This window comes from Cydia strobilella, chromosome Z (genome assembly GCF_947568885.1).
Source record: "Cydia strobilella chromosome Z, ilCydStro3.1, whole genome shotgun sequence".
NCBI classification, from domain to species: Eukaryota; Metazoa; Arthropoda; class Insecta; order Lepidoptera; family Tortricidae; genus Cydia; species Cydia strobilella.
The window spans coordinates 56,700,614-56,720,659 of NC_086068.1; the positions used below are offsets into that span (position 1 = coordinate 56,700,614).

Consider the following 20,046-nt stretch of genomic DNA (forward strand, 5'->3'; position numbering starts at 1 on the left):
AACGAATGGATAAACCTTCTAAAACCAACCGTGTTGCTATAATAACAAAAATGTTTTGACATTATAAGCTGAAATAACATACACCGTAAAATGGTCCTACTTTGCTCCCTGGTGGTTAACTATGCTCCAATTTAAAAAAAGGACAAACTCTAATATATTCAAACATAATATTTCTATATTATTATTTATATACTCAGATAAACAAAATTGTATATATATTTTGAATTGCTACGTTAGTCATAAAATTCATCTCTCTTTTTTGGCAGGGCCTATTAATTTAGCGCACAATGGGGTAACTTTGCACCCCTAAGTAAACTATAGGTAGGAACAAAAATACCCCAAACAATGGGTATCTTGTGCTCCTTATTTATACAACATTTCATATAGTTGATTTACCGATAAAATATGTTAAATAAGATGTTCTTCTTAATATTCAATTCGCCTGAATATTTAATAATGAACAATTAAAAAAATATTCTAGATTTCCTTAAAGTGGAGCAAATATTGGAGCAAAGTAGGACCATTTTACGGCACTTAAGAAAAAGTGACTAAGTCCACCGGTGGCCGAGCCGCCAGCCGAAATATTCCCATTTCATAAAATAATTTGACTTGTTGTCTAGTTCGATTGACATTGTTACTAACGAGTAACGTAAATGCGTAAAGCCAACAAACTTCAAAATTTCCCAACAATCGTTTAAACCTAAGTGTGATTATTATTTGAATGACGGAGTTCTGAGCCAACATATTTTCATAAATGGGAGAAAAACCCCAAATAAAAATCAAAACTACAATGTATAATGTATATACGTATTGAACTTGTCGATAGTTGTAGTAAGTATGTATTAGTAAGTTATAAAAAAGGTTTTTTTGAATAAGCGATTAATTATTTAATTAATTAAATTAATTAATTAATTGTTTTAATAAATTAATTAATTGTTTTAATAAATTAATTAATTGTTTTAATAAATAAATTAATTATTCTATTAATTGTTTTAATTATTCTATAATTTAACTTGGATGGAATATACTGTTCATAGTTTATTGAATATACGATTGAATGAATTGTTCGAGATAATTAGGGTGAAAGGGCCGCAAAATACTGTACCCTCCACTTTATTTAGGATTTGGCAAATCTGCGATTATATACCCAATATACTGTGGTATGTATGTCCTCGCAGTAAAATTGCAAACTTGTCCCGAAATTTACAATCATACGTTTTATTAAATCCCTTCTAAAACACTAGTTTCGCAAAAAACGGGAAACTATTTTTAATCAACATAAAATTACGAAACACATGACTGATATTATATTTTATTCGCTGTTTTTACCCTAAGAACCTTTTTTAGGGTCGCAAAGGCGTGGTTCGCTGGTAGAGAATGCCTTAAAGCAAAGTTCGCCTTTTGTAGGTACTTTTTACTTCTTTTTGTGCAATAAAGTTTAAAATATGCCCATTTCAGAATTCACCCTGTATTATACAGTGGCTAAAAAATAAGTGTATTCCCGTTGCCAGGGAGGCTTTTTTTTCGCGGGTTCGTGGTTGGTCCCGTAGTAAAAGTTGCTCAGTATAATCCCAAAACCTCCCTGGCGACGGGAATGCGCTTATTTTTTAGCCACTCTGTATAATGTATATTTGCCTACGTCATATCATGTCTGCCTACGTCTCATGACAAACTCAACAACTAATATAGAGTTGCAAAAACCACCATACAAATAAAATGAGTAAAGTTTCCGCCATATTATTGTCTAGTTAGGTTAATAGGTTTTAATTATGTAGTCTAGATGACCTTTCTTTGGAACTTTAATTGGTGATTGGAGTTGGATAGATCGACGATAACCTGAGGGCAGTGTTGGCCGAACGTTAATTGCAATTAACCATTAACCAGGATACAGGATAATGGTTAATTGCATTAACGTTTCGGCCAAGACTGCTTGAGGGCCATGTGCCAAGATGTGGCGCGCCACATTTTCGTTTTGTTAAGAAATCGTTTTTCGTTAAAAAGTTTTCAAAACTGTAACAAAAACGCTCAGCCACATTATTTGATCCACTTAGCGCTACTTGCACCATTCCACTAACCCGGGGTTAACCGGTTAAACCTGGAGTTACCATGGTTACTAGTACAATTTGACACTGGGTTAACTAACCCGGGGCTAAGCGGTTAAACCGTTAACCCAGTGTCAAATTGTACTGGTAACCATGGTAACTCCAGGTTAGAGTTTTGAATGATTCACGGTTAGTTTCACTAGACTTATATTGACCGGGATATAGACCGTGATTACCTTTTGTATTATCAATCATTCAGACCAACGAGTGTGAACGCGACCGGACCAACAAGTGTGAATGCTGCGACCGTTGGTAACGTTTAAGTGAACGCAGCCGACGCGCAAGAATGAGGGTAGACAGAGCGCTGTCTACACAACTTTGACACCCACCCGCTATCTTCAGTCACCCGTGAACATGATGCATGTAACTGCGTCGAAATCTCGGGAGCTCACAAATAATACAAAAGGTAATCACGGTCTATATCCCGGTCAATATAAGTCTAGTGAACTCCAGGTTAATCGGTTAACTCCGGGTTAGTGGAATGGTGCAAGTGGCACTAAGTGATTTCCATCTCGCTACTTTAGGTAGTCTAGTAGTAGGTAGTACTTTGTGCGAGCGATGAGAAAAGTTGGTCTCATGGTGATGTAATGGTTTTTCATACGAGGTTTTTTTTATATACACGGTGGCTAAAAAATAAGTGCATTCCCGTTGCCAGGGCGGTTTTGGGATTATACTGAGCAACTTTTACTCTGGGACCAATCCCGAATTCGCAAAAAAAATTTGGCTATTATTTTCGTAGTCTCTACATCTAGCGTCAAGAATTATCAGTATTATATTCGACAATAGATGTCGCGACGAACGGAAAATCTAATGCTCAACGATTTTCAGCTAATATTATAACCGGATTAACCGGAACTCTATATTCAACTTTTTCTGCTTATAATATTAGTTGTAAATTGTTGAGCAATACACTTTTCGTCAGTCGCGACATATGTGACATCTAGTGTAGAGTAGCAGTACTGATAAGTAAAATAATAGTCGGTTTGGTAACAATGAATAAGACTAATGTATGGAGTGAGCACTCTATGTCTACTTAATTCTCTTTGGCAAGAATATATATTTTTCCTCAACTCCACATTACCTTTTCTTTAAAAAAAATCGTTTGTACATTTTGCTGTGATTCCACCTCTAACGTGTATTTTATTTCCTTTTTACCTCCGTTTTATGATATGAAAACTCACAGGGGTGGAAACAAATATCAAACAAATATTCTCTGCTAATGCCACAGGTTATATAATGATAGAACAGATATGCCACTATTTAGCAAACGCATCCTTTTTAGGGTTCCTTGCCCAAAGGGTAAAAACGGGACCCTATTAATAAGACTCCGCTGTCCGTCTGTCTGTCCGTCTGTCTGTCACCAGGCCGTATCTCATTTTCCGTGACAGCTAGACAATTGAAATTTTCACAGATGTATTTCTGTTGCCCCTATAACACAAATACTAAAAAGAGAATAAAATAAATACTCATTTACCATGATAGCTAAACAATTGAAATTTTGACAGATGTCTTTCTGTTGCCCCTATAACAACAAATATTAAAAACAGAATAAAATAAATATTTAAGTGGGGCTCCCATACAACAAACGTGATTTTTTGCCGTTTTTTGCGTAATGGCACGGAACCCTTCGTGCGCGAGTCCGACTCGCACTTGGCCGATTTTTATACATTTTGTTTTATGATATAGAAGGCTAACGAGCAGACGGATCGCCGATAATGATACAATCATTGTTTACATGAAGTCTAATTTCACTATGTTTCGAATACCAGCAAAAAAATAGCAGTATGATAGATTTTTTCTGCCACTGTAGTATAATAATTATGCGCGGACAACAGAGATCGCAACAAGCGGGTCAAGGTACAAAAATCTATCTGGATAGCGTCTCTGCTTTAATACACATTAATCCGTGGCACTATATATTACTTTCAAACAAAGGTAAGCTAAGCTTAAAACTTGTGCTGAATATCATAATACTGCATCGTGTACGGGTTTCATATTCATAAAACGTTGGATGGAATAACATGTCTGTTCTAATTTTAACCTACGTTTCGTATTTTTTTATACTACGTCGGTGGCAAACAAGCATACGGCCCGCCTGATGTTAAGCAGTCTCCGTAGCCTATGTACGCCTGCAACTCCAGAGGAGTTACATGCGCGTTGCCGACCCTAACACTCCTCTCCCTCGAGCTCTGGCAACCTTGCTCACCGGCAGGAACACAACACTATTAGTAGGGTCTAGTGTTATTTGGCTGCGGTTTTCTGTAAGGTGGAGGTACCTCCCCAGTTGGGCTCTGCTCTAGATCTGGAATGACATCCGCTGTCCTGTGCCCAACCACACAAAGCGAGATGTCATTCACAGTGCCCATACCTCTCTTTTGGACGTAGTTTAAGGACATACCCGGGTCCTTATTCTTATTTTGTAACCGAAAGTTGTACTAATGTCGCTGTCCCAGTGTTTGGCTTTTCAACGGCTTATTGCAAAAATAACAATCCATACTAATATTCTAAATGCGAACGTCTGTCTGTCTATCCGTCTGTGTGTTACCTCTTCACCGTTGAACCGATTGAGTTGAAATTTGGCATAGATATAGTTTTAATCCCCGAGAAGGACATGGGATAGTTTTTATCCCGAAAATCATCCCGTAAGAGGGTCGAAAGCGGGGTGGGATTGACATCAATGAAGTGCCTGATAATTTGTTCCATCCATTTGATCATATGTTCAAATTGCATGATTGCTATTACACTTTATCCAGGCGCTATTCTTACTGTAGCTGCGGTTGCTAAGTCCACGCCAACTCACGAAGCACGAAGCACGAAGTCGCGGGCAAAAGCTATCCTACAATAAATAAATGACTCAATTTCAAAAAGGACTCGCGACGCAAAAACTAGGCTTTTAAGTAAATAGTCTCGAAATTGAGCCAGGTTCTAATGTAGGCTGATTATACTGTATATTAGACTCATTAGACTAAATCTAAACAACATGCGCCGGCATCGATACAAAAGTAATTAATGATTATCTCTAAAGATCCGCGACCTGAGATACGCTTTTCTATCAGCGGAGCGGAAAGCGGAATCGCTATCTGCTTAAACCTTGTTTCAACGTATATCTAAGGAACTTCGACACGAAATAATAAGAAGAATGCCAGATACTCTAATTTGATTTTGAAAAGTTTGATTGGTCCTATTGTAATGTATGGATCAGAATGCTGGGCGACGAAAGTGACGGATGAAAGAAGAGTGCACGCAGCGGAAATGAGAATGTTGAGATGGATGTGTGGAGTGACGAGAAAGGATCGGATTAAGAATGAGTATATTAGGGGAAGTTTGAAAGTAGCACCAGTAACGGAGAAGATAAGAAGTAGTAGGTTAGCGTGGTATGGTCATGTGATGAGGAGGGATGAATGCCATATAGGCAAAAGAATGTTATGGATGAATGTTGATGGACGGAGAGCGTATGGTAGACCCAATAAGCGATGGATGGATTGTGTGAAAGAGGATATGAGAAAGAAAGGAGTGAGTGCTGAGGTGACGAAAGATAGAGGAGAATGGAAGAGAAAAACATGTTGTGCCGACCCCACATAACGTGGGATAAGGGCAGGAAGAAGAGAGATTGGTCCTATTTGTCAAAAATGTCATTTACGGACAAAATTGTTACAAAAGATAATCGGAGTACGTAGTAAATTGGGCAATCGAATCGTTATTATTATATACTTTCGCCTGGTAAAACAAACAATCGAACATTTTGAGAAAAAAATGATCATTTACCTACTTACAGTGTAATTTCAGCTAAAGGTAGGGTTTCGATTTTAGCATTCTGAAGGTATATTTGTATTCGAATTAAACGAATGAATTTGGCTATAGATATTTTTCGGGCCCATCGTGCGGGACACTAAAAGTTGAGCCAACTTCAAAAAACTCTGGAGTGATTACTTATATTATAAATAAAGAATGCAAATGCATGCAATTATGTAGAAAGTAACCCGTTTGAATGCACTTGGGTGTATTTATAACACGTTCACTTCGGCTTTAAATACCTTCTAATCACTACACCTAATAAAACAAAGTCCCCCGCCGCGTCTGTCTGTATGTATGTATGTTCGCGATAAACTTAAAAACTACTGAACGGATTTTCATGCGGTTTTCACCTATCAATAGAGTGAGGTTTTGTGTAGCCCGTGCGTAGCCGGGGCGGGTCGTTAGTATACATGTTATACTACTTAGGTATTATAATTTAAACAGATTTATATGTGGTATAGAGATAGTTTGAGGCCCGAGGAAGGACATAGAATAAATCAATTCTAATCATCATCATTCCACGCAGGCGAAGACGCGGGCAGAAGCTAGTCCTCAAATAATTGGTTCTCATTTATCATATGGCAAGACGTGGCCTTACGGCTTAAAAAACGATTGTTATGAAACAATAGATAAACATTAATGTAGGATGCGATTGCATTTCTAGTTGTGGGTGGTTATTGTATCATTTGAAATGTATACAGGGTTATCGATTTATAATTATCTATTGATTATTGTTATACAATGGTGATTGTAGCATCATACTAACAATTAACAAGAAAAAAAAAACTGTTCAAAAAGTCAATTAAGTTGGTGTGCTTTGTCAGGTACAGTCGCCATCAGATATATCGGAGCGGCCAAATATCTGAACCCGCCTCTATTGTCAAGGCGCTAGGTGCGTGTTCAGATATTTTTGAGCACCTCGGCCGCTCCGATATATCTGATGGCGACTGTACCTAGTTAGAATTCGTATTAATATGTGGCGTTCCATCAGAGTAGAGTCCTTATGGTTCACCTGCAGTAAGGAGGTTTGTATCAGATATTTTGTTGGATTTTCTGATGGAAACGTCCGTATTGAACTTGAAGGAAAACGACCCTTCTGTGTGGAAAGCCACATATTGTAAATTGACGGATCAACTTTTTCTTGTTGTTAGGGTTCCGTACCTCAAAAGGAAAAAACGGAACCCTTATAGGATCACTCGTGCGTCTGTGTCTGTCCGTCTGTCACAGCCTATTTTCTCCGAAACTACAGGACCAATTAAGTTGAAATTTGGTACACATATGTAAGTTTGTGACCCAAAGATGGACATGTAACGTAAGCAAATTAATTTTTCATTTCTCATGCTCTGAAAGAGGGTCATTGTTGTTCTAAAAGGTGTGCAGAAAATGATACGTGTCTGCACTAGAGCATTTTACGTTCGAAGTACGATTTTTTTAATTTTTTTACGATACGCAATTGAAATTTGAGTTTAAATGGATTTGTTATACAATTTCCATTCTAATATTTGACTCTCCATTCCATAAATAACGATACTTTTGCCTGAATTGTTAATTGAAAGTACCCTCAAGAAATACTATAAAAATGTATACTTGTCATGTTTTAAAAAAAACACATGCATTTTACTTTCCTTGTATTCGAAATGAAAAGTAGAGTGTTTAACTCGGGTGAAAGGCATCATTTCTGCCTCGGACTATTGGCGCTCTCACTGCGTTCGAGCACCAAAATACCTCGGCAGAAATGAGTGCCTTTCATCCCTTGGTTAACAATCTACTATTTAACACGGGGGCCACTTTTGGGGGTAAATGAGAAAATTAAAAAATAAAGTTTGTCCAACTATATCGTGTTACATATCATATGAAAGAGCTCACTGTGAGAATCTCGAATATATATTTTTTATAATTTTAAGATAAATAGTTTAGAAGTTATTCAAGAAAATAGGCAAAAAAATTACCATTCCCCCCCTTATCTCCGAAACTACTGGGTCAAAATTTTTGAAAAAAATACACAAAATAGATCTTTACCGGAAAACCTATTAGAAATGTGCAGTCAAGCGTAAGTCTGACTTAATTACTTAGTTTTTGATCCGACCCCTACGGGTTTTTTAAAGACATTTCACATAAAAAATACATTGTTTAAATTGTGTAATGTACGGAACCCTTGGAACGCAAGTCCGACGCGCACTTGGCCGGTTTTTTATATTCTGTCCCGTCAGCCAGGCGACAATAGTACAGCCAAGTGTAAAAATATGGGTGCATTCATCATAGTCAAAAATATGTCCCATAGCTCTTAGGTCAGCGAATTAAGGGTCCCCGGCAAGCTCGGTTCTCCATACAAACGTAGTTACGTTCTCATTTTAAAACGACTAGCTAGATTGCTCTGAAACTTTGTACTTACAATAGGATAAGGTATATCTAGGTCTGTAATTAGTTTACGTAGCTTCAGATAGGTATGATGGTTACAAAAAAATACAGCGAATTTAAGTTTTTCATACCAAACTTGATTTTGCTCTATTTCGTTTGTTTTATATACACTAGAGCTATATGAACTAATTACAGAACTAGATATACCTAATGTCATTGCATGTGCAAAGTTTCATTACAATCCAATACGTAGTTTTAAAATGAGAACGAAACTCCGTTTGTATGGGAAGGTGAAATCGTAAATAATAGGTAGTTATTTACGATTACGGTACATGTGCGAAATCTGCAACAAGTGGCGAATTTTAAAACACGACCGAAGGGAGTGTTTTAAATCCACACGAGTTGCGAATTACCTATTCGCACGTGTATTGTACAACGTTTTACAGTACATATGACCCTTTAAATTATCGACGTAGTTACGTAATGTGCTTATTATAGCACAGGGTGTCGTAATAGAGCACCAGATGTACTGTAAACTGAATTATACTTCTGCCAAAAAGATGCATATGTTACCTACAAATACATAGCAATAATCTACGTGATAGGATACGTGTGAAGCGTATCAGTATCGCAATCGATACAGACACAATGCACAAAGAATTTATAATGCATGAGAAGTGTACCAGTTTCCCGCGCTGCAACTGGGGCGGGAAAAACTGATCAACTTTATCTGTAAACTAGCTTTTGCCCGCGACTACGTTTGCGTGGAAGCAGTAATCAGCTTTTTAAAGCGAGGTTTAGACTAGCAAGAACTTGCATGCAATTTACGTTACATTGCTGACTACTAAGGTAAACTGCATTCAAAGTGTTTATCATATACCGCAATGTAAAGCGAGGTTTAGACTAGCAAGAACTTGCATGCAATTTTCATTACATTGCGGTATCTGATATACCGGCATCTGCGGCATTTTGAATGCAGTTTACCTTAGTAGTAGCAGTAGCAGATGCCGGTATATCAGATACCGCAATGTAATGAAAATTGCATGCAAGTTCTTGCTAGTCTAAACCTCGCTTTACATTGCGGTATCTGATAAACACTTTGAATGCAGTTTACCTTAGTAGTCAGCAATGTAACGTAAATTGCATGCAAGTTCTTGCTAGTCTAAACCTCGCTTTACATTGCGGTATCTGATAAACACTTTGAATGCAGTTTACCTTAGTAGTCAGCAATGTAACGTAAATTGCATGCAAGTTCTTGCTAGTCTAAACCTCGCTTTACATTGCGGTATCTGATAAACACTTTGAATGCAGTTTACCTTAGTAGTCAGCAATGTAACGTAAGTTGCATGCAAGTTCTTGCTAGTCTAAACCTCGCTTAAGTTTAGCGCCTGGATAAAAAGCAATCATTCAATTTGAGCATAAGCTTTTAATTGCTTGAAAATTGTAGGCAATTCATTAAATATCTCAATTTCACCCTCCTTTTCACTCTTTAGGGATAATTTCCGACATAAAAACTATCCTATGGCCCTTCCCCGGGACTCAAACTATCTCTATGCCAAATTTCAACTAAATCGGTTCAGGGGTTTAAGCGTGAAGAGGTAACACACAGACAGACAGACTTTCGCAATTATAATCTTAGTATGGATATAAATATAACGGGTTGATTAACTTTGCCGTCCGGAATCCTGCCGCCATCTTGGTGGGAGGGAGATCGAGGTTAGTTAAAACCATAGACATAGTATATACAAGTAGTTAGTTATATAGACGCGCCACCGAGCGACCGGGGGTAAGAGAAAGAATATTCATGTCAAATTTGGGCAGCATAGGATTTTTTCTCTTTCACTCTTATAAATTTCGGTATTTCGCCATACAAAGCATAGCACTATTTTCTCTTTCCTCTTATAGGAATCGCAATAAGACTATCTTTCTCTATCAAAGAGTGTCAGGCCCTTGGTTAAAACAGATATAGGTTGAAACAAAGTCAATTTTGAAACATCATGTATGTTGCGGAGCATCCTTTAGTTCGCTCTCATCTAATTTATCACTGCCGAATAATAATCCAAAACACACAGAAATATTAACCCTTGAAGTGGCAGAAACCGCCTCGCGGACAATTAACGTCATTTAAATTTGGAATTTAATTAATTGAAATAAAATCGAAATTCCTTCAACTCAAAAAAGACTTGAAAGGTTAAACAAAAAAACCGGACAAGTGCGAGTCGGACTCGCCCACCGAGGTTTCCGTACTTTTTAGTATTTGCTATTATAGCGGCAACAGAAATACATCATCTGTGAAAATTTCAACTGTCTAACTATCACGGTTCATGAGATAAAGCCTGGTGACAGACAGACAGACAGACAGACGGACGGACAGACGGACAAAGGAGTCTTAATAATAGGGTCCAGTTTTTACCCTTTGGGTACGGAATCCCAAAAATCAGTAAGTGGGTAGTTTTGCAATATTTCCCTCAGTCACCCGTTGACCACGAACGCTGTAAAGGGTTCGAAACGTCGAAATATATTTTAATATAATTATACGCGATATAATCCGTCTAAATATTTATATTTTATTAATAACTATCGCTGTAACCTAAGACAATAATGTTATTACCTATAGGGTATTTAGTAATACGCAATTCTTTCCCGTGACTCCAACCTCTGAACATCTAGAAGTGAAATAATATATGATATGTCTTGGACTAGGCAGTATCGTATTATTACAAAATTAAACGATCTTATCTGTAAGTGAAGTTCCATTTGTATTATACGATATGCCTAGCCCGAGACACGAGGCGCCCTTCCGCCCTGTACATTCCTAACAGTAACGTTTTCCCCTGTATTGGAAGTAGGAGTTCGCAGGCAAGGCTCAGTGATTAGCTAACGGATTTGTCCGCCGGACACGTCTCGGATCTGATCCGTGACTTCGCCACACACGGTGACGGACATCAGTTGTGATCTGGATTTAGCTAGTAACGGTTGTCTGCAATAATGTCTGGATGTATGGAGACCGGTCTGTTTAAGTTTACACGGGCTTCATGTTACGTCCTATGTAACTTTACTTTTGAGTGGCATTAACGTGAGACACTTCATTCGGTTCTTGTCTGTCTGATTTAATTTCTTGTTTTATAATTACTTATATAACAATTCAAGTCTTGGAGACCTTTTACACCTCTAAGGATAATTTGATGATCTTTTTGTTTTATTGTACATATTTTATCTCTGACACCTAGAGACTTTTACATATCTAAACAATTTTAGTAATTGCCCGTTGTTTGTATATTTTTTATTAGTTTTCTTTTTTGTGTAATTCGACATTTAGACTGGATACATCTCTGACAAAGTATCTAATATTTTATTGATTCCATATTTGTAATTGTTTTTTGTAAATTTTGGTTTTGTATTGCTTGTAAAAATTGACATGTAAAAGTGCCCCTGTGGCCTATTTGCTGAATAAATGTTTGATGTTTGATGTTTTATGTCTAAACAAAAACTGGCTGTGATATGTGGCGGTTTTATATGTCTCGAATGAGGAAACAAGCTTACTGTAAGCTTGTTGTTTAAGATCCTTGTTTAGGTACAATTTCTCGTCCTTGAGCTTCCATAAATATGGTAAAGACCTATAAAGCTCTATAAATCTGTCCAAAACACTGTGTTGTCAGTAAACGCCATTTTAAATGAGCGCGTGCGTACTGCCGTGCCGTAGAATTAAAACGCAACTAAGGTGCGATCCGGCGGACACATCCGTTCCGTTACTTCGCACACACGCGCAGATCCGTTGGTTTTGAGCACGGGCAGTGGACAGACATACGGCGGACAAATCAGTGTCAATTTCACGCCATACATTGACGGATGTGTCCGCCGGACACATCTTTCAGACAGATCCGACGGACAAATCCGTACGTGTATGGCTAGCTATTGCAGAAATGATCTGAATAATGAAGTTGTCAGCTGTGTCATCGAGTTTGTTTTACAAGATTTTTCTTATTGTTGCAGAAGGTCAAGCTCACAAGTCCTGGATTCCCTTTAAAACCAACATGGATTCAGAGAGGTGAGTACAAATTAGGTCGCTTTCTTAAAAACTAGTACCTATGTCAATTCCTGGGTATAGGTTGCCGAGCGAACCCCAGGCTCCCCAAAGCCACGATTTCCGGGATAAAAACTATACTATGTCCTTCCCGGGACTCAAACTATCCTACTCGTATGTCAAATTTCAACGGAATCGGTTCAGCGGTTAAAGCGTGAAGAGGTAACACACACACACACAGACAGACAGACTTTCGCATTTATAATATTAAGTATGGATTTTTTTCGTCTGTTAAACGAAAACAATACAAAAATCGGTCCATATAGCAATTAGCTATAAAAGGTAAAACATAAATTAAATAAAGCTCTAATTCATTTCCATACATGATACTATTGAAAGTAATTTGCATAATGACATAATTTTACATCGCATCGCATCGATAATTTAAATTATATTCGAAACTATAATACCTCGTAACATTTGTTAAGGTGCAATAGATAGGTTCAGACAGCAGAGTTTATGAAAAATCCTAGCGCTTATTTAGATCACAATACGGTTTACAAAACATAATTAGAAATCTTGAGGTCTTTTTCTAGTAGCTTCATTCTTTCGCTAGATAGAAAAAAGTCACGAACATGGGTGCAGCTAAAACGCACCTTAAAATTTTGTACCATTTTTTTAAGCTAAAACTATGAAAATTGATCGAACTTGTCGATTACTTTCTTTTTAAAACTTACTAAATATAACAATTTAAAACAATGATATCCGCGATCACGGGCAGATGCATGGGCACGCACAGGCAATATGGTTCGTATAGATTATATATAGAACAAGCTGGACAAAATTATTTCATTATTTATATCGGTTGCTATACGTCTCTTACGATTATAAAATTTTATTTTATTTATTTTGGTTTTTTTTTGGAAATAAAAGGTATAATTGAAAATATATATATATATATATTTTTTATGGAAATCCCTTCTCATAGTGTTGTGTTCCTGCCGGTGTTGGTGAGCGCATGCCACTCGCTGATACACAATGGTCACGCGCTCACCAACAATGGGCACGCGCAACCACAAAAGGAACAAAGGCTTTTGTTCAACAGATTGGGGTCTTTGGCGAAAAAAACATTTGAGAAGGTGCAGACTATAATAAATCTTAGGATTGCCATATGGAAAAATGTACCTGTTGCACAAAATACTACCCATTTTTAATGCGTAATATTTCTGAGGGGGACTTCGCCTTAAATATTTGTTTAATTAGCCTTTACTGTATATTCCAATGTAATGCGATTCCATATTGGAAATAATGTGAGCAATTAACTTTGTTTAATTCGTGCGATGCCTGGTTAATCGAAAATGGGCTATGTACTAATTGAGCTAAATCCGCCATATCATGTAAATCCTAGGCATGCATATCGTTCAAACCTCATCGGTTGACGATTTGCCTAGCGGCGATTAGGCATATCGAAGAAGTAGGGTATCCAAAGCTGAAGCAAATAAAAAAAAACCGGACAAGTGCGAGTCGGACTCGCCCATCGAGGGTTCCGTACTTTTTAGTATAAAATAAATGTGACATATACGAAGGAAAAATTGACCAAAGGAAAAAAGACCAGTGCCCTGTTTATCAAAAGCTTGTAATACAAGCGGATGTCACTTTTTGACAGCTTTTCTTAAAAAGGGACTTCCACTTGTATTACAAGGTATCGAACCAGCGTTCCCCGTTTACCGGACAGGTGCCTGAACCACACGGCTATCCGGTCACGGTGACATCTGTCAAAATTTCCAAGTATATGACAATTTCCTGAAGGCTTGTGGCGCCCCCTGGCCATCTCTAAGGTAGAACAGTATGGTTCGACATTCTAACCAAATCAAACTTAGGTGATTACGTACCTTAGGCGTAGTACATGTCAGGACATGTCAGGATTTTTGACCCTTTGTCCGGATAGCGGCCGGACTTGGCAAGTGCCAGGATTTTTAGGAATGACTCACCGCAGAGCGAAATGTCAGGATTTTTAGGGTGATGTCAGGATTTTTATCAGGACATTTAATTCTTCCATATGGAAACCCTAACCTTATGGCGGTCGGCGCATACGCTGTTATTAACGACGCTCCAATACTACCTATAGTATTTTTCAAACGAAGGATACGCTGATAGTTGTCAATTCATAGGTAGAATGTTAGATAGGTTATAAATTGTATGGAGATGACACCTATCAGTGTACCCTTACAGTTCGAAAAATACTATAATAAGGTAGCGCCACCTAATTGCTAACCGGTTAAAGGTACCTTTACCGCTGGAATGACACATATAAAAGCAACTCTCGTAATAACATATTTTCATGCGGGCCGTTAAAAATACCCGCTTATTTTAATAACATTATTTGCGTCCTCAGATGCAACGTTTTAATTAACTACAGTGGTATTTCGGAGTACGATCACCCACATTAACTGTCCATTGGTGGACCTTAAGCCTTTTGTAATAAGATCCACGGATGAACAGTGAAATGTTGCCGTTTGTACATGCATGAATAATATTTTTCATCAGTTTTATCACAATATTGTCTTCAGTTACCTCGATAGTTACTCATGAAATACCCACTTATAAGCTCCACCTAATCATGTGTAGTGTGATATGCAATAAAAAATTTTGAATTATGAAATAAAGCTATCAAAACGGATTATATCGCGTATATTGAATTTATAATACATCCCGACCTTTACAGCCACCCTTACAACCCTACCAGCAGCCCTGTACAACCTTAAAGTTTATAGTCTATGTGGGTATTTTTGCACTTTGTAGTTTTCCTCAGTCACCCGTTGACTACGAACGCTGTAAAGGATTCAAAACATCCGGATGTATTATAAATTCAATATACGCGATATAATCCGTTTTCATAGTTTTATTTCATCAGTTTTATCACATTTACTCGTAAAAGGGGGCGATGCGGTCCGTAAAGTAAAACCTCCTAACTATAGTCCAAAGCACCCAACTATGGTCCAAAATTAACTGTATTTTTTTCGTTAAGGTGTGTCTTTTACTGTATTTTTTGTAGTTCTAAGGCAAGGTATGTCTATAAATGGAAGGAAAAACTCGGAGTAAACCAAAACGAACATTGGTATTGAATTGATACTTTTTTCCCGAACTTGTGAACCATCAGGGGCGTAGCTAGAGGAGGCGTAGCTGCCCGGGGCAGTCACCAAATTTGCGCCCCCTGACGACTGACAAAAGTTTCCCTGCTGCTGCCTTTTGCCCATTTTGGCGCCCCCCCTTGGATGGCGCCCGGGGCACTTGCCCCCTCTGCCCCCCCCCCCTAGTTACGCCACTGTGAACCATAGTTGCAGACAGATTGGACTATAGTTGGGAGGTTTTACGGTCCTATTCGACCTACGGCTCTAATGTACTAAATATTAACATATAACTTTACGGGCCTAATTTAGTTAAATTATGTTTCATCCCTTACTTACAAACACATAAGTCAAAATGGCAGATAAAGACAAACGATTCATAGCTAATTTAGGCCAGTAACGCGTTTATGAACAACGCCATAAATATATACGCCTCTAATGTACCCGAATACGCCCGAAATTAGGCAGAAGATTTATTTTTTCCTTTATTTCCCTTACAAGTGTAATGACAAACATTGTGTGTGACGGGCGCTCCAGGAAATTCGTTCGTAAATTGTTTACCGATCTTAATGAGTTTTTTTTTTATGCCTTTTTTTTGTGACCCTTTTGCCACTTTTGTGTTATTTCTAGTCCTATTTCACCACAGCCCGTAAAGGCTCTCGTTATTCATCAAAAACGAATGAGAAAGTTGCATTTTATCCATGTGGCAAAATATTTTGATGCAAATGTACAGTTGTTTTCTCATCTTGGTTGGTGGAGTTGACTTTTATTATCGTGATGACATTGAATTAAAAATATTTGTGAAATAAAACTGTGAAAACGGATTATATCGCGTATGTATATTGAATTTATAATAACGTCGCGATGTATTATAAATTCAATATACGCGATATAATCCGTTTTCATAGTTTTATTTCATGAGTAACTATCGCGGTAATCGAAGACAATATTAAAAATATTTATTAGCGTTTGTTTGGATTTGATTTGTAATGTTTTTCGGTTAGTATTTTCCTCGAGTTGGTGTTATGAGAAATTTTGTGTTTCTCTCGTAGTGCTCAAGATACCGCTTTTCGAACCTTTCGAATATCAATTTTAACAAGAGGAGTTAAACATAAAAACAGAACTTTAGGAGCGAAAAGCCAACAAAAAAATAAATCAAACAATATGTGTAATAATGTATAATATCAATATCCAGAGAGGAAAATGTAGATCACGTTCATATGGAGCACCCGTCCCCCTATTAAATACGGTATAAAAAGTAAAAACTAGAAAATCCTCCATTCGAATCCCAACTGACGCCATTCTGTCGTTTAAACTGAATAGTGAAAAGCCGGAAAAGCACTGAAAGGGCCTCCGATGAAGCTACAGTCTACAGTCTACACTGATGAAACCGCCATATTGTGATACGATACAGCAGCTAACTTTCCTGATTTCGTATCTGTTTGTAACTTTTCATTGCAATGTGAACCGTATATCGAAATATTAAGTTTGATTTTTAAAGGAATAATGAAATCGGTGAAGTCGTTAAGTGGGATTAGCTGAGCTCAGATAAAATGCGGGGATATGTTTCTAAATATCCTATCTGTTTTGAATTTGCATTGCAAGTTAGACCTTATTCTCTAGCGTAACGGTCGATTTTTTCGTATAGCTGTTGAATGAAGGAAGATGATGCTGCAGTAGGTGTGTGTGATTAGCCGTTCTCAGTATGCGGGTGTGTGTGAGTAAAAGTTGCAAAAAGGGTGCATTGGGGTTACTTCGTAACAGTAGCCGTACCATGAGTTGACATTTGACATTTACGTTAGCGACTGCGTAAATTCGATCGCAGTCCATCTCGCTCGCACTGATTTATTGGTGCGACTGAGAGGGAATGCGACCGAGTCCCTACAGTCGCTAACGTAAATGTCAAATGCCAGCTCGTGGTAGCCGTACAGGATTTAGCGCGTCAATGTCAAATGTTTGTAGACTTCTTTTGGAAGTTTAGCACATTTATTTATTTTTTCATCAACAATACCTAATATATTTTAATATATAAAAAAAAACACAAATACAAAACAAAACACCAAGCAGTAAGCAACAGTCAGTCAAAAATCCCACCCCGCGTCATCCCCGGCGCAAAGGTGCCCAAAACGCTCGCCGCATTACCGCGCTGAACCGCAATGGATAACCTCTGCACCAAGAATGACCCGGAGCGGGGATCCAGGCCCTTATTCCGCATTTATTTATTCAGAAATGTAACAATTAAGTAATAAAAGCACGGTATAACATATTTCTTCATAATAATTTAAACAAACCTTAAGCGGGTGTATTCACGGTAAGAGCGAGTAGTCACATATTTATTACTAGTGACCCGCCCCGGTTTCGCACGGGTGCAATGCTGATGTATTATACATGTGGTATTTTCTATAAAAAGGGACCTTATTGTCGATGGCGCTGGATTTATACTATGTAGTGACTCTTGGTAAGACTGGTAAGCGTAGAGTTGTGCCGTTCTCGAAAAGGTTCCCCCTTTTGTATCGGAAGTGTTCTCGCTCGCTCATAAAATTGAGAACGTTCTCGAGAACGGCACAACATCCTATATCTGTTCCAACAAGACACCGAGGCTAGTTTAATTATTCCTGCAAACCACAAAGAACAGCCAGTCCTTTCTGTCGCGACTGAAATTAGCCGTCCAGGCAAAATTACTCTATTATTACCCAGAACAAAAGGCGAAATTGCATTCTTGTTACTTAATAATCATGTTTTATACAATTCGAAGTTCTAACTAATAAAATAACAAAAGTATGTTAATTTTGTACTAGGAGAGGAGCCATATGCTAAATAATTTATTTGAGTTTTGGGGAAAAATTTATAAAATGTTACCCGCAATATTACCTACAATACCACAATGAGCGCTTACGCGTATGAATTCGCCGCTAGGGGCGCTAGTGTAGATGGTGGTCTTCGCAAAGTTCGAAATGTCAAATGTCAGTTGTCACTCAGTGACTGACAGCTGTTCTGTCTTTTGGACCACCATCAACAGAGGCGCCAACTGGTGAGCAAAAAAACGATAGCCCTCATTGAAGAGGACCAATATCGAAATGTTGGTATTCCGGTATTAGGACATTTTAGTCCGGTATTAGAACGGTTTAAAAAAAAAGACATATGATACGAGAAAACTGATAGGTACTCATTCTAGACCGTTGTAGGTATATGTATAGCAATATCACCATATGAGTTATATTATATCATCCCTCTCAAAACACCCAGTAGCACTTATAATTTAATAACAAGTCTAGTTACTTAGACAAGTTGTTAACAACGGTGTTATAAAGTGGAGTTATGAAACACAATATTGTGATAGAATTTAAACTGTTGTGAGACATACTAACATTAAATCATTTTACGGTTTAGACTCACTTGTTTTAGTCACTCGCGCGACATGTTTCGGACAGCCTAGGTCTCCTTTCTCAAGCACTAATAGTGCGAGCAGCGTTCACGACGACCGTGTATTGCGTACGCTGCTCGCACTATTAGTGCTTGAGAAAGGAGACCTAGGCTCTCCGAAACATGTCGCGCGAGTGACTAAAACAAGTGAGTCTAAACCGTAAAATGATTTAACAATATTGTGAGTATAATAAACAAGTGTAACAGATACCTCACTGGTTGTATTATTGTTTATATTCTGAAGTTGATCCTTTTATCTTGAATTAGTGAATTTGTATTATAGTTCAAATATATTTATTATCTCAAGGTAACAACTATTATTTCACACCATGGACGAAATAAAGCACCAGATAATTGTTAGAAAAACGTACAGCAGTTACTTTTTGACACAATTTCTATTTAATAAGTCGGATAGAACTAAACAAAGTAGGTGATTTGACCGTGACGTCACTTGTGCAGTTTTCATATCTAATTTCATAGCTAATCGTTTTGACAGTTTGAAAAAAGAACTGATTTGACTAGTAGGAAAGTACCCTATAACCATAACCTAGTATAGGGAGCAAAGTAGACACATTATACGGAACTTGTTTCATGGCTGAATTGTACTAGGAGAGTAACTGTGTAATGAACTATCGCCTGCGGTATTTCCGGACCGATACGACCCTCAAACCTTCAAGATAAGAGCGTACTCCCATCTTAAAGGCCGGTAACGCACTTACAACCCCTCTGGTGTTGCGGGTGTCCATGGGCAGCGGTAATCGCTTACCATCAGGTGATCCGTCTGCTCGTTTGCCTCCTATTTCATAAAAAAAATGGCTGTAAACTCATAATTCGAAATTCAGCTTGTAATTACTATTTAGGTACCTAGCAATAACAAGATAACATGTTTTCCATGGGCTGTTAAAGTCTTTTATGCATGGTGGGGCCGAGTAAACTTAGCCTACGTTTTAGTTAATTATATTTGAGCGCTCATACGAGTACATCGGGTTTCGGGTAACTGACACTTGTAAATTGTTAAACTAGGTCAGCTCGGCCCAGATACGTTAAACTTTACCTGATAATTGTATTATCAATAACGTCAAAGGTTGGGTTACCTAATAATATTTATCATTTTCAAAATTATTCTGCATTAGAAGTTATCCCGATGCACCTTACCTCAAGGCCAAATCCAGGCCCCTATTTCACCACGGTGACAGGTGCGACAATTGTCTACATC

The 20,046-nt window shown here is 37.8% G+C and overlaps 1 protein-coding gene across 1 annotated transcript in view; it reads left to right on the plus strand.

Annotated features, from left to right (window-relative positions):
* The window catches only part of LOC134755179 (uncharacterized), a 148,176-nt gene that overhangs the window by 100,867 nt on the left and 27,263 nt on the right, over nucleotides 1–20,046 (plus strand). The window contains exon 2 of the mRNA XM_063691685.1: nucleotides 12,249–12,303. Coding sequence (XP_063547755.1) covers nucleotides 12,290–12,303 — 14 coding nt within the window. The 5' untranslated portion in view covers nucleotides 12,249–12,289. The remainder of the gene's footprint in view (nucleotides 1–12,248; nucleotides 12,304–20,046) is intronic.